The 12,857-nt window shown below is 34.8% G+C and overlaps 3 protein-coding genes across 6 annotated transcripts in view; 2 read left to right on the top strand and 1 right to left on the bottom strand.

The window, feature by feature from the left end:
- Gprk1 (G protein-coupled receptor kinase 1) overlaps positions 1-3,333 on the bottom strand; it is a 40,469-nt gene extending 37,136 nt beyond the window's left edge. For 3 of the 4 annotated variants that reach the window (XM_040727390.2, XM_040727389.2, XM_071894091.1), the window contains exon 1: positions 1,563-3,333. In XM_040727390.2, the coding sequence (XP_040583324.1) occupies positions 1,563-2,864 (1,302 nt within the window). In that variant the 5' untranslated portion in view covers positions 2,865-3,333. The remainder of the gene's footprint in view (positions 1-1,562) is intronic. The other variant, XM_040727391.2, reaches the window with a different exon arrangement.
- A 1,404-nt stretch (positions 3,334-4,737) lies between these two features.
- Positions 4,738-6,202, top strand: Es2 (ess-2 splicing factor homolog). Its single transcript, XM_040727388.2, has one exon. The coding sequence runs from the start codon at positions 4,740-4,742 to the stop codon at positions 6,096-6,098; it is 1,359 nt and encodes a 452-aa protein (XP_040583322.1). The 5' UTR covers positions 4,738-4,739; the 3' UTR covers positions 6,099-6,202.
- A 4-nt stretch (positions 6,203-6,206) lies between these two features.
- Positions 6,207-8,992, top strand: LOC121131972 (uncharacterized). Its single transcript, XM_040727387.2, has one exon. The coding sequence runs from the start codon at positions 6,207-6,209 to the stop codon at positions 8,733-8,735; it is 2,529 nt and encodes an 842-aa protein (XP_040583321.1). The 3' UTR covers positions 8,736-8,992.
- The last annotated feature ends 3,865 nt before the right edge of the window (positions 8,993-12,857 follow it).

The raw sequence follows: 12,857 nt of genomic DNA, 5'->3' as shown, positions 1-12,857 counted from the left end.
AAACTCGACAATTAATTTCCATCAGGACAATCGATTTTTTAAATTTTTAAATTTAAATTTAATACGAGACCGGTCCAGACTGAAGTTGAACCGATTTAAAAAAAATTTATAACGGTCTTGGACCAGTCTAGCATTTTCAGACGGACGACAGACGCTAGCATTTATCATATTATAGGCCTGGAGGGGCGTCTGCAGGATATATATATATATATATTTTAGCTTGGTTTTGGAATTTTTTTTTTTTTTAAATTATAACTTTTTTGAAAAAAATTTCAAATATTTTTTTTTTTTCAAAACTTCAGAAATATTCACACATAAAAATTGAAAAATTAAATTAAATTTCAAATATTTCATTTTTTGAAAAAAATTAAGTATTCAATTTAATGGGGAAAAAATCTTTCTGGTGAAAAATTCCTTCATTTAGGATGGGCTACATCCCTCCAGTCTCCTCCCCCCCCCGGGTGACGCCCATGGCCTTTGTAAACATAAAAACATATAATTACTTTGTTAGTCTTTATTATATACGTGTATATATATATATTGTGCAAAGAGTTACTATTTTGTACAAGTTGCAACCAAAAAAAGAGATAGATAATTCAAAATGAAGGATTTACAATACTTCGGTTAAGGATATTGCAATAATTGATTATTCCATGGATGGTCGATATATTATTTATGGTGTATTTTTTATATTCTTTTATTTGGTCAGATAGAGTTGCACTCGTTAGGTAAGTTAACATATTAGAATTACTCCATCTAACCTAGGAATAGTCTTTGAAGTCAATATACCTTCTCCACGAACAAAATAAAAATAAAAGTTCAAATTCCCACAGTTATATTACTCATAACATATTAATCATTTAATTTGAATAAAGGAAATGACAGCATCAATGTATAGTTGTTAATTGGAATAACCAATTTTTTAATTAAAAAATGTATTTTAAGACGAAGAAATTGTCATTTATACATTTTGTAATTTGTACAGGCATTGCAACTTGTACACAACATATATAAGTATATATTTTGCACAAAGTATCAAGGAAAATCAATTGCATAAGAGCCTTGAGACCATTAGAATTTAAACATATACAAAATTGGTGGACAGTAACAATAATAATTATATTTGATTGTTCTTCCAGTTTGATTATACTATTTAGTTGGATATTCAAAGTGCACAAATCAAAATATATCCACTATACAATTACTATTTATTGAAGCTTGATTTTTTAGAGTATAAAGTTAACATCTGGTTTAAACTTGGTCTAGAAAATAATTAGCATCACGTAATTAAATGTATTTTCTTTTAGCTTTTACAAAATATTTTTTCTTATTTTGCTACTTTTTACATCAACAAGTGAAAAGAATTAAGACAAAGTTGTCTGTCTGTAAAAATCAATCAGAAAGAACGTGATAAATATAAATAAAATCAAAGTGTGTAAACAATGTTCACTTTTAAATATCATAGCTTTCAGAGTGAAGAAGAAAACAGTGTAAAAAATCAAACAATCAAAATAATATTACTCAAATATAAGAGGTTAAAAAATAAATAATAATGATCAGACCTGAAGAAGGCTTTCCAAAAGATCTCTTAAACAGTCGGAAAAAGTATCCGGTAATTCAACGGTCATAGTAAGGGTCATTCGATCAATTTCATGTTTGTCCTTGGTTTTATGTTGTCGAAAAGGACTATGTCCTTTGAGAAGTTTATAGAGCATACAACCAAAACTAAACCAATCTGCACTTGAATCGTAGGGTGTGCCTTTAGAGAGAACTTCGGGAGCCATATATCCATGCGTTCCAACGGATGCGTGAGGTTTTTTTTTACTAAAATCGCAAGCTAGGCCTAAATCTGATATCCTAACATGTCCATGCTCGTCCAATAGGATATTAGCAGGTTTGAGATCTCTATAAACAATGTAACGGCGATGCATATGCTCTAGACCCAAGATGACCTCCGCAGCATAGAATTTCATTTCACTTTCGTTGAATACTCCATGCTGAGAGAGGTGATAGTGAAGGTCGCCACCGTTCATCAAATCCAGAATGAAACAGAGTTTATCGGTCGTATGAAAAGCGTAAGTCATGCAGACGATGAAGGGACAATCCTGGCCCGTACTCACAAGGCTCAGCATGATTCTCTCGTTTAAAGCGAGTGTTTCCCCTTGTTTCATTTTAATTCGTTTTTTATCCAGACACTTCATGGCATACATTTTCCCTGTATCCGCTTTTCGACACCCATAGACCTCCCCAAAGCCCCCTCGACCGATGATGCGATGCACTGAGAAGTCATTCATACTGAGTTGAATATTGAGTTCTAAATTTTTCCACTGACAGAATCGGGCAAACTTTGTGGACTCAACAAATTGTTGAAAGATATCTCCTCGAAGGTACGCAAAGATCTCTTCAACGTAGGGTTCAAATATATTTTTGGGGATCTCTGCAGTTTTATTGGAGACAAGGACTTTTTGGACATGTTCTGCCGAGGATTTGGAGTAGAGTTTAGAATTGGACAGGAGTTCACGCATCACAAATGTATCATAGATTTCCCGAGCTTTTTTACGTCGCTCTTCGTGACAATCACTCTTTTCAAACTTTTTGATTTCTTCATAGAATTTGAACTGTGGGACTTGCTCCTTGGCCACGTTTTGACAATAGTCCTTGAAGAGCAAGTAGCCCAGCCGCTGATTGAACAGCTTGTCAAAATGGATCTCTCCCATCTTCTCCAGGTAACGAATCATGACGCTCCGCACTGAGGAGTCTGGAAGAAGGATCTTCTTACTTGCACGTGCCGCTGGAGTGCATTTGCTTTTCTCCATGGCCATCAAGTAAGACACATCTGCGAGAACCGCCTCCAAATCCGCCATCTTCCCTCAATCAAATACACTTATTTAGACACTAACGACACACCACCTAGAATTCAAACTCGTATCACACCTCATTCATCCGGAGAATCCTGGAGAAGAGTCTCTCCATGATTGTCAGTATCATTTCGTTCCATCCCCTTTTCCTCTTTCTTTCTTTCTCTCTTTCTTTTTCCTTTTTTCCCCCTTTAATTCGAGTCTATATACTACTCCACACTACCAACACTACTCCTCTCGAGCTAGACATTGTCCAACATCAAATAAACTCCTCACATCTTTTTTATTCCTTCTTTTTTTGTCTTTTTTTTGTCTTTTTCTTCTTCTTTCCCCCACCCCCCCTTTACTACTCTTAACAGAGTCGCCAATGGCCGATTTATCAATTCACTCTTCTTCTTCCTCTTTTCACTTCTTCGAATATATATATACTCAATTATTTTTTTGCTCTTTCCTTCTCTCTACTACTACTACTACCTCCTTCTCAGCTCTCTCTTTTAAACGCACGCCTCCTCCTTGTTTCGCATCAAAGGCAGGAAGAAGAAAAGACTGAGGAGAAGCTCCAATGTACCAAAATTATGTACACTACATAAAAAATATATTAATAAATAATAATGAAAGACAACAGCTACAGGAGCAGCAGCAAAGCCACCCACCCTTCTCCCCCCCCCTCAAATATGTATGTCGACATTCAGTCTAACTCTTGGTATAATCCCAAAGTATCTCTCTTTTCATTCTTTTTCTATTACTACTACTATTATTGCATAATCTTCGATTGGTGCGGGGATGGACCAATCATATTTTCTCTATTACTATTATTATCACAAAATTATAGAAAGGAAATACTAATCTTTTGACAGAAAAAAAAATCAATTATTTCGTAATATATACGTACATAAATTGAATTGAGGACCCCGTAGCATTTTCTTTTAACAGAAAAGAAAATGCATTAATATTTATATTCGACTATTATGTAGGAGTAGGGATTCACTCACGCAGACGATGCTTTCTTTCCCATTCAGCTCCCAGTATTATTTATTTTTTTCTCTTTTTTGCTTTTTCTTAATGTCATTCATTCTTTATAGGATTTCAGGGTTTCCCTTCTCATGTTATTCGCTGTAGTATAGTAGAAAACATAATAAATTTTTCTTTTAGACAATGAAAGAATATTTTTTTTATAAATTACATTATTTGACTTATATGATCCGTTAATACTTATCATCATAACTGAGTCTGGGTTACATATGTATTCTTCAAATAATTATCGTTCATGTCTATCTATAAATTATCCTTTGGCTGCACAGATAATTTAATTTTAAGGAGCAATAATGTATCTTTCGAAATGGATAGATTTTGTTTAAAAGACCATATCGGGCCAATTACGCTCTCATAAGTCAAATAAAGGTTTTAAACTATAGCTAACATTCTTTGGTGTATCAACTCATCCCAGAAATTGGACTATAATACCCATTAATGACTCAAATGAGTTCATAAAATATTAGCAGATTTATAAAGTTATAAAACAATTATTAAGAATGTCTCATATTCTTGATTTATTTTAAAAAACGCTCCTGTACTGATTAAAATTTGCCCCTAGAGGTTTCAGGAAGTTAAACGCTTTCTGCATAATACATAACTATTGGGTTATTAAATATACTAATTTGAAGGGAATATTTGACGTCTCATGATGACTCAAAAAACAACATTCAGGTAGATTACGATATATGCATCAAGAATGTTCAATATTTTCTTGGAATGAGAATGAAATAGAAAGAATCAACTGAATATTATTAAATATTATTCTATAAAATTGCTAATACAAGGAGATAACTAAGATATAGATGTCGCTGGCAAATTGTTGTATATATGACGTATATGTAAATAATGACGTCAAACTCGTTAACAATAATAACAATGATGAAAAAAGCTCTGGAGCAACTCTCGACTTCAAAAAACCAGATATCGGAGTTTAAAGTGCCTCTGGCTCCTATTTCTGTAAGGAAAAGACGACAACAAATAGTCCTGGATGAAGATGAGTACGTGGAGTCCATATCCAACATTATAGAAAAGGATTTTTTTCCGGATTTGCAGGAGATTCGAAAACTGGACACGGATGATTCTTTGCAACCGGATCATGTTGTACAGGACAATGAAGAAACAAATTCTTCGACCCCCTCCGTTGGACTGGACTCCTTTTTGGCCAATCACACGGGGGAGGATAATGAGAGTTTCAACGAAATCATGGAAAAGGCCTCCAAAGAAGAGAGCTTCAAAAAAGAGTGGCTTTATTTGCAACCGCACAAGGCAGAGTTGGAGTCCACGTCACAAGCTATCGAGAATCTACATGTTCCATCCCTTGAAGATCAGGCATCCTCAACGCATTATAAGCCACTTCAAGGATGGACTTACAAGTCAAATAACTCTGTATTTTATCCCGTAGTAGGAGTTCCCCTCTCCCAGGAGGAAGAAGTGGAAAAAGCCAAAAAAGAAAGGAAAGTCAATCATGAAAATACTCGCTTCTCCTCAAACCCCTGGAGAGAGTCACTTCTCATGAAGCGGAAAGAAAATTCTAGCATCGGAAAAGTCGGCGTTGATGGAAAAGAATTGAACCGACCGGGAGAAACACCCTCCGTGAATGGTTTTAAATTAATGAGAATGACTTCCCCTGCTATTGATCCTTCAGAATCCCCGCTTATGACTTGGGGTAAAGTGGACTCCACTCCTCTCAGAATAGATGAGGGATCATCAAGTCCTTATATTAATGGGGGTGGACAGTTTAAAATTCAAAAAGTGCCGGAGAGAGATCAAATAGCTCACGAGCTCACTGAGAAAAATGCCAAATTCTATCGAGATAAAAAACAAAAGGCCATTAAAAAAGCCTGCAGAAACATGAAAAGTCCATCTGCAAGTTTGAGAATTGCATCCATGTCTCCTGCTGCTCAAAGACTTGCTACTTCCAAATTAGGTATAAGGCTTGGAACAGATAAATCAACATCCTCCACATCCAGAACTCCTACCCCCTCTCCAAGATCCAAAAATCCCTCAACTCCTCTCAAAAATGTGATTTCTAATTCTATTCGAACAAAGTCAACAACTCCTATTTCTCAAAATTTGACAGATGGACTCTTAAACCTTTCTTCTGAGCAAAAAACTCCTTGTAGCAATACTTCTTCGGAATCGCTGACGGATAATCTCTTGAATATACAAAAAATGAACCGTAGTAAAGCCAGTGATTTCTTCTAAAATAATTAATTAATAGCTAATGTCTTATAATAAATTCATATATTCAACTTATTTTTTTGATTATTATCTCTATTCATTTCTCTCTCTGTACCTTATTTCCCTAGGACTATGTCTCAAAATGACGGTCTTGATCCGCATAAGAAGACCGTAAACTGTGACAAATCAACTGACTATGCTCTGCAGTACTTTGAAAATATTCCTGAATGGAAGAATCCTGTCAAAGTTCCTCCTAGAGAAATGCCTTGGATCTGTCCTGAACGGGAGGAAAATCAATGTTGGAATAAATTATCCTTTGCTGCCAAATATGTAAACTATGAGATGAGTCCAAGGTTTATTGATCTTGATGATCCATTTGTCGTTCAAAAGTGCAATGAGATTCGTAAAGTTGAAAAATTTGATCCAAGTAAAAAGAAGAAGAAAAAAAAAGATGTGGTCGAGGGGCAGGATATATTTCAAACTATTCAACCCAAAAACGTTCCGGTTAAAAAGGATATGAATGAAATGGATGACTTCCTTGATGAATACGGTAACATCAAGGAAAAAGGTGATTCCATTCAAAGTCCATGGAAAGATCTTGATTCTGAGGAAAAAAGTGACCAAACTACCGTCATAGCTAAAAAACCTACACCAAATAAAACCCCTCAAGGTATCATTACCCCAAAAGTAATCGATAAAGCTATATCTCATGCTGCAGAACCAAGGAAGAGCTACCTCAACGTCGAAGAACAGAAAAACTATCTTCCTCTTTACATTCAATTCTGGGAGAAGAGACACTCTGTAAATCAGTCCAATTGCCTTGATAGACGAAACTACTCTCTCTTCTCTCATTACATCGAAACGGTTCGGAATGAGCAAATAGAGTTTTCTAATTTTGTAAAGAATGTATGGTACGAAACGGATCATGTAAAGAAACTTGTTGTTCGTGACGACGTACGTAAATTTGTGGATGACTACTTTGAAAATCAAATCAAGGATATATTAGGGAAGTTACCCCATTTCTACAATAACACTAATAAGTTTATTCGTTGCTCTCCCTCAAATCCTCTTGAGGAATTTGATTTAGTCCTAGAGAGTAATTTATTGGAACTGGGAATTATACCTAAAATTATTATACCAACCCAACAGGCATTATTTCAAAATGTAAAAATCACTACAGGGCCCGAAAAAATGAAAGAGCTTTTGAATAAGGAAAGGCAGATTCGATTGAGTGAGGATCCAAACATTGAATCCCTCGCAAAGAAAGTTCTTCCAGATATTGTCGTCTCCTCAAATCCCCTGAAAACCATTTTTAACAATTTTGGACCCTGTTATGATAGACGATGGTGCATTCCCCTGGTTGTGAAAAAAATAGATTCTAAAATGGTTTATTATTTCGAAAAAACACTTCCAGAACCTCCACCTCTCTCATCATTCAAAAAAATGACTATTTTTATCAAAATACTTGGAAAAAGATTCCTTACTCATCCTTGGAGCCAAAGTAAAAGAAACTCTGATACGACTCATTCAGGAGGTGAAAATGATAACGATGATATTTTTGGAGATACGGATCATACATTGACTGAGTCCTTTGGAGAAAATTTATCCCAATTGGATGGAAATGATGACGAACTGGACAATCAACATAACAATAGTAATAGCAATCCCTCCATCAACGCAGAGTCTAAAAAACCAGCTAACGAAGTCAATCCCTCACAAAAAGATACCCTGGACTTGGGTAGCATTCTAGAATCTCAGAAGAATGCACACAAATGTACTGAAGACGTTAAAAAACCTAGTTTAAGAATAACATCCCAGTACGACGGTGCAGCAATTGATCGTTCAGATATTGGTGATCCAACAGAATATACTCAACCTCGAAAAGGGAACGTTATGTACAAGCTATGGAGACTGAAAAAGAAGGAATCTAACTCCCATATAACACCTCAATGTGGTGGTTTGGTTAATGATATCAAGGTTCTTATTCGATGCTCAATCCATGGTATCCGACCTACAGGGAAAAAGAAGAATAACAAATTTCCTGAAGTTATGACTATATCTACAAAGTTGGACAACCAATGGAATTATGGGGCAGAGGTTGCAACTAAGAGTGAGCGTGCCAAGGATTGGATGTCCAACTTTATTCGACCTGGATCCATAAATTGCCGTCTTCGTGTACGTAATAGTTATGAGATCTGTACCTGTGAAATAAAGTCATTGCCTGCTCTTACTCATGACGCCAATGGAGTTGATTTCATTCCTATTCGGCAGCTCGGACATTTATATGAAGTTTTTGATGGTGTTATGAAAAATATCAAAGAGGAGGGGACTTATTTGCTCCTTCACGATGAAAATTCCGGACCATTTCTGCGCTTGTATAAATCTATTCCAACAGAGACTAAGGATCCTAATCTAGATTTGAACTCTCGATTAAATTTGGAAGAATATAAGATAGATAAGCCTCTATCCTCAAAGGGAATCCCTTGGATACCCTTGGACTTTAGTATTGTTACCTCGTGGCATAAAAAGAATAATCGTGTTCCGGGCTTATTTGAGCCAGATTCCAATTTTAAGAGTCCCAGCATTAATAGAAAGCGAAAACGCGGTGGGGGTGGTCGCGGCAGGGGGAGGGGCATCAAGACTGCGCAATTAAAAAATTAGATATTTTATTAATAAAAATGATTTCGTATTTGTCTCTACTTAAAATGTGCGAATTAATTTTTTTAAACGAGAAGATGTATGTACATTAACAGTGTTAAAATTGCAGGCACAACGAAGTTATACATATAAGACATCATTTTTTCAGTATTTGTCTCAAATTAACTTAATACAGAAAATTAATATTTCCAAGATGTTGATATTGACAGAACGTATTGGGAATATATATTTGAACACTATTATATGAAGTGGAAATTTCAGAGTCATTGAATCATTTCTATTTCTTTCATTTGTTGACCGATTATTATTGAAATTCAGAGTCGCCGAAAAGATTTAATTCAAAATAAACAGAACTAATAGTAATTTGACAACAAAACCATAAAAATCCTTTATTAGCATAAATCCAACGTCATTACAAGGGTTGTTAAGAGAGAAATGCGTGAATGTACTCATATTTTCTATATTTGTGAACCGATGTTTAAACTTCAAAATGGAGTAAATGCTTTAAATCATACGAGATAGTTGTTATTTAATAGGAAAACTCAATCAGATAAGTACTTCTACAACTAAAATCAGCATTGTCAGTATATCTTATAATTATATGTAAATACGGTCAAACCTTTATTAAGCGGTCAGGCAAGGGAAACTGAAAAAGCAAACACTTAGTTACCTCTAAAGCCAAGTTTCCTATTTTGTAACGACTATATACTTGAAAACTGGAGAAGGCCGTTTGTTGCGTGACACCTTTGAAACAGTGGATCTAGGAAAGATCGCCTATGGAAAAATTTTATAGGCAAAGTTTGTACTAGGATTACGCTCATTGGGAAAATTGGTATAGGATAAAGCTCGCCCGGCGGAAGACTCACCTTCTTTTATTTCATGTAAATAATAATCTCACTTTTGTAATTTCATGAATGGCTCATGTGTTCGAACCAGAGAAAAAATTAGTCATATTAATAAATATATGATTAAAAAGAAATTAACAAATAGGACAATAATTCGAATGGAAGAAGTACTATGCACTCAATAGTTAATTATCAATAGACATGATGGATTATTCATATTGGAAAAAACTCACAGTGGGACGAACCAGCACAACATCAGATTAGGCAAGAGCAGTTCCTTATGATCCAGGATCTATCAGTAGAAGAGGTAGTTGATGTGATTTTTTTCCAAAAAATTTAATTTTTTGTGTATAGCTCAGAACTTTGAAATTTTAATCAAAAGAATTTAATTTTTTGAGAAGAGCCATGAGTTTTTGAAATTTTTTGAGAAGAGCTATGAGTTTTTAAATTTTTTTGTCAATATATGTGGTTTAAAAAAAAATTAAAATTTAATTTTTCAATTTTTTTGTAAAAAAATTGTTATTTTTGGTTCTTTTATCAAAAAAATTCCAAAAACCAAGCCTCCCCCCCCCACAAAAATAATATATATAATCTTGCGGACGCCCCTAATTAGTGATAATGAAAAAATAAGAGTTGTATTAAGTCCTATGGGAAGATTATCCAACAGTACTTCAACCAATAAAATTTTTCATAGAATCTCTATTTAAAAAACTATAACGAAATAAAGAAAAAGTTCAATACTCTACTTACATATATACTTAACCAACCAGAATCCCATTCTCATCATAACTGTCCATCATTTATATTGATCCCTTTGCCATCTTCTCCATCACTTGAGGCATTACCTTTTTTTAAATCCTTGCTGTGTACTTGACTGACTATATTTTTTCTATCCAGGCTTTTATTTTGAATTTTTCTGGGTGGCTAGACGTTGCTGACATTAGCCAATCAACCTTTGTGATTCTGCAGTTCAATTTTTTCTATACAATATTATCTACTCTGTTAATTAATTGCTGCAGGGGCGGCCATGGGAAGAAGATGTGTTATCAGGCGCAAAAATTGCACTACTTATTCTGCACTGCTGATTCTTCATAACATATTTAAACTTCACTCTTTATTATTAACTAACGGAATCCGGACATTTCCCCTGATCCCCCAAAGACAATTTCCATAGAAATGAGAAACCATATTTGGCAACAAAACTTCATGGGCACTTTTGGTGTAGAAATATGTGTTTTATTCAGTTTTATTATGAAATAACAATTATTTAGTTTGAATTAGGGCTTTTACTGACGTTGAAATGTCGTACACGACTTCATTAGTATAAATTAACCCAAGTATGCAGAAAATGTTGTCCTTGTAAAAATCAATTGTGGCTTAACAATACAGGAATATTATTTCATACAAGGCTTGGACCCACTCACACTTTTTCCGCTTTATTTTGTGAAAAAATTGCGGTTCAAACTCTCTTCCTAAATTTCTTCCGTTCATTTTTTAAAACGTAACGAGGATAAAGATCCAATCAAAAGGTAACATGATCTCAAATTTTAAGCACTTTAGTTTTGCCGCGATACTAGCTCCGTGCATCTGCAGACAGGCCTTATCGGGGCTGCTTAACGTCCGACATGACTTGTCTGCTGATGCTGAGGCTAGTATCGGAGCAAAACTCAATAGAATTTTTATTGATAATGATCACTCAAAACATATTGAAATGTTAAAAATCCAAGCTCTAAGCAAAATTTATATCACAAGAAAATTGTTTTGGAACAATTGACCGAACGAACATTTTGCCGAAGGACTATTTGGGACAATGCGCTGAAAAATGATATTATATTTATTGATATATACGATTGCATATTTTAATTCTATTTAAAATGATGGTATGATAAATAAATACTGTTGATATGTCATATGGGTAAATTAATTAGTGTTGTTTGGAAGAAAAATATTTTATATTCACTAATGATCATTTTATAAACACAACATAGTAGTATGTGGGTCGAATGTAGTTCAAATCTACCGCCGACAAGTTTCTAAGCACCAAGGATATTGCCCTTGTAATATGCTCTTATACATCTCGGCCCATGGCTTGTTTTACATGAGCTGCTGTGCCCGAGGCAGGTTCCCTAAGTATCAAGAACCCCTTGTAATATCCAAAATGCACACCGGGCATCATGTTGTTCAGGTAAGTACTGGGCTAAAAGGCCCTTTAAACTATATATATGCCGCGTTTCTAATCACCCAGGACCTCTTCTAATATACTATGATAGACCCCAGCCCACGGGGTGTGCACAATCCATCCCTTATATAATACTTCATTAGTCCAATAAATGATAACGAAAACAAGTATAATACATAACTATTGGCTATTATACAAGTATATAACATTGCACAAAAAAGTAACAAGTACTTGCGTAGAAAAAGGTGGTACACAACCTGTGGGCGGGGATGTGTCATAGGATCTTAGAAGGGCTATTGGTGCTTAGAAACGCGACGGCGGTAGAGTTTAAGCCAGGGTTGTGGACTTGCTTAAATTTCAGGGCAAGTCCAAGTCCGACTTGAACTTCGTGACTGAGTGCCGAGCCTAGCAGGAATTTTAAGTCTGAGCTCCAAATCCGGTACGTCAATAATTTTTTGCTATTATTATTTGGGAGTCATATTTTTATGTTAATAGTATTTCAGAACACCAATGGGATCATATATTTTCAGTGACCTAAAAACAACTAATTGATGTAAAAATAAAAATAAATGTACACCCAGGCAACTAATAAAAACGGAATGTTTGGAGACAAACTGACGGTAGCTATAACAAACTGTTATCATGAACAATGATGTAAATCCGGTGTGTTTTTTAGCTGGCCTGTTAATTTGTAATTTGTTGGTATAAGGAAGGGATTTTCTTTCCTTTGCATTTTTCATTATTATTTAATTCCTGAGTAGAGAACATCCTTTCCTAAATAGATACGATTAAGTTCTAAACCTGATTGAATGTTTGTGTGTGCTCATAAAAGACGGAGGGTACCCTTGAGGATTTGTTGTAGAGTTATAATTGTATACCCTTGTTTGACTCATAGAAGAATTGGGGATATACATCGGTGTAATTCTAATAAATGCCATTGCTTATATCCTTTTCTCCTTCCTCCCTTTTCACAGGTGATTGTAGCTGATCTAATGAAACGTCATCATTTTTTTTAAATGCCCATTCTACAATGGATTTTCATCATTGATAATAAAATAGTTTTTATTCAAAAAAAAAAAAAAAAAGGAGGAAGGACTCTGG

This window comes from Lepeophtheirus salmonis, chromosome 1, assembly GCF_016086655.4.
Source record: "Lepeophtheirus salmonis chromosome 1, UVic_Lsal_1.4, whole genome shotgun sequence".
NCBI classification, from domain to species: Eukaryota; Metazoa; Arthropoda; class Copepoda; order Siphonostomatoida; family Caligidae; genus Lepeophtheirus; species Lepeophtheirus salmonis.
Note: the sequence above shows the minus strand (reverse complement) of the source record. Positions and strands in the feature narration are given on the sequence as shown.

Excerpts from the sequence above, each read along its gene's own strand:
- Es2 (XM_040727388.2), top strand. The coding sequence starts at position 4,740 with ATGACGTCAAACTCGTTAACAATAATAACAATGATGAAAAAAGCTCTG.
- LOC121131972 (XM_040727387.2), top strand. The coding sequence starts at position 6,207 with ATGTCTCAAAATGACGGTCTTGATCCGCATAAGAAGACCGTAAACTGT.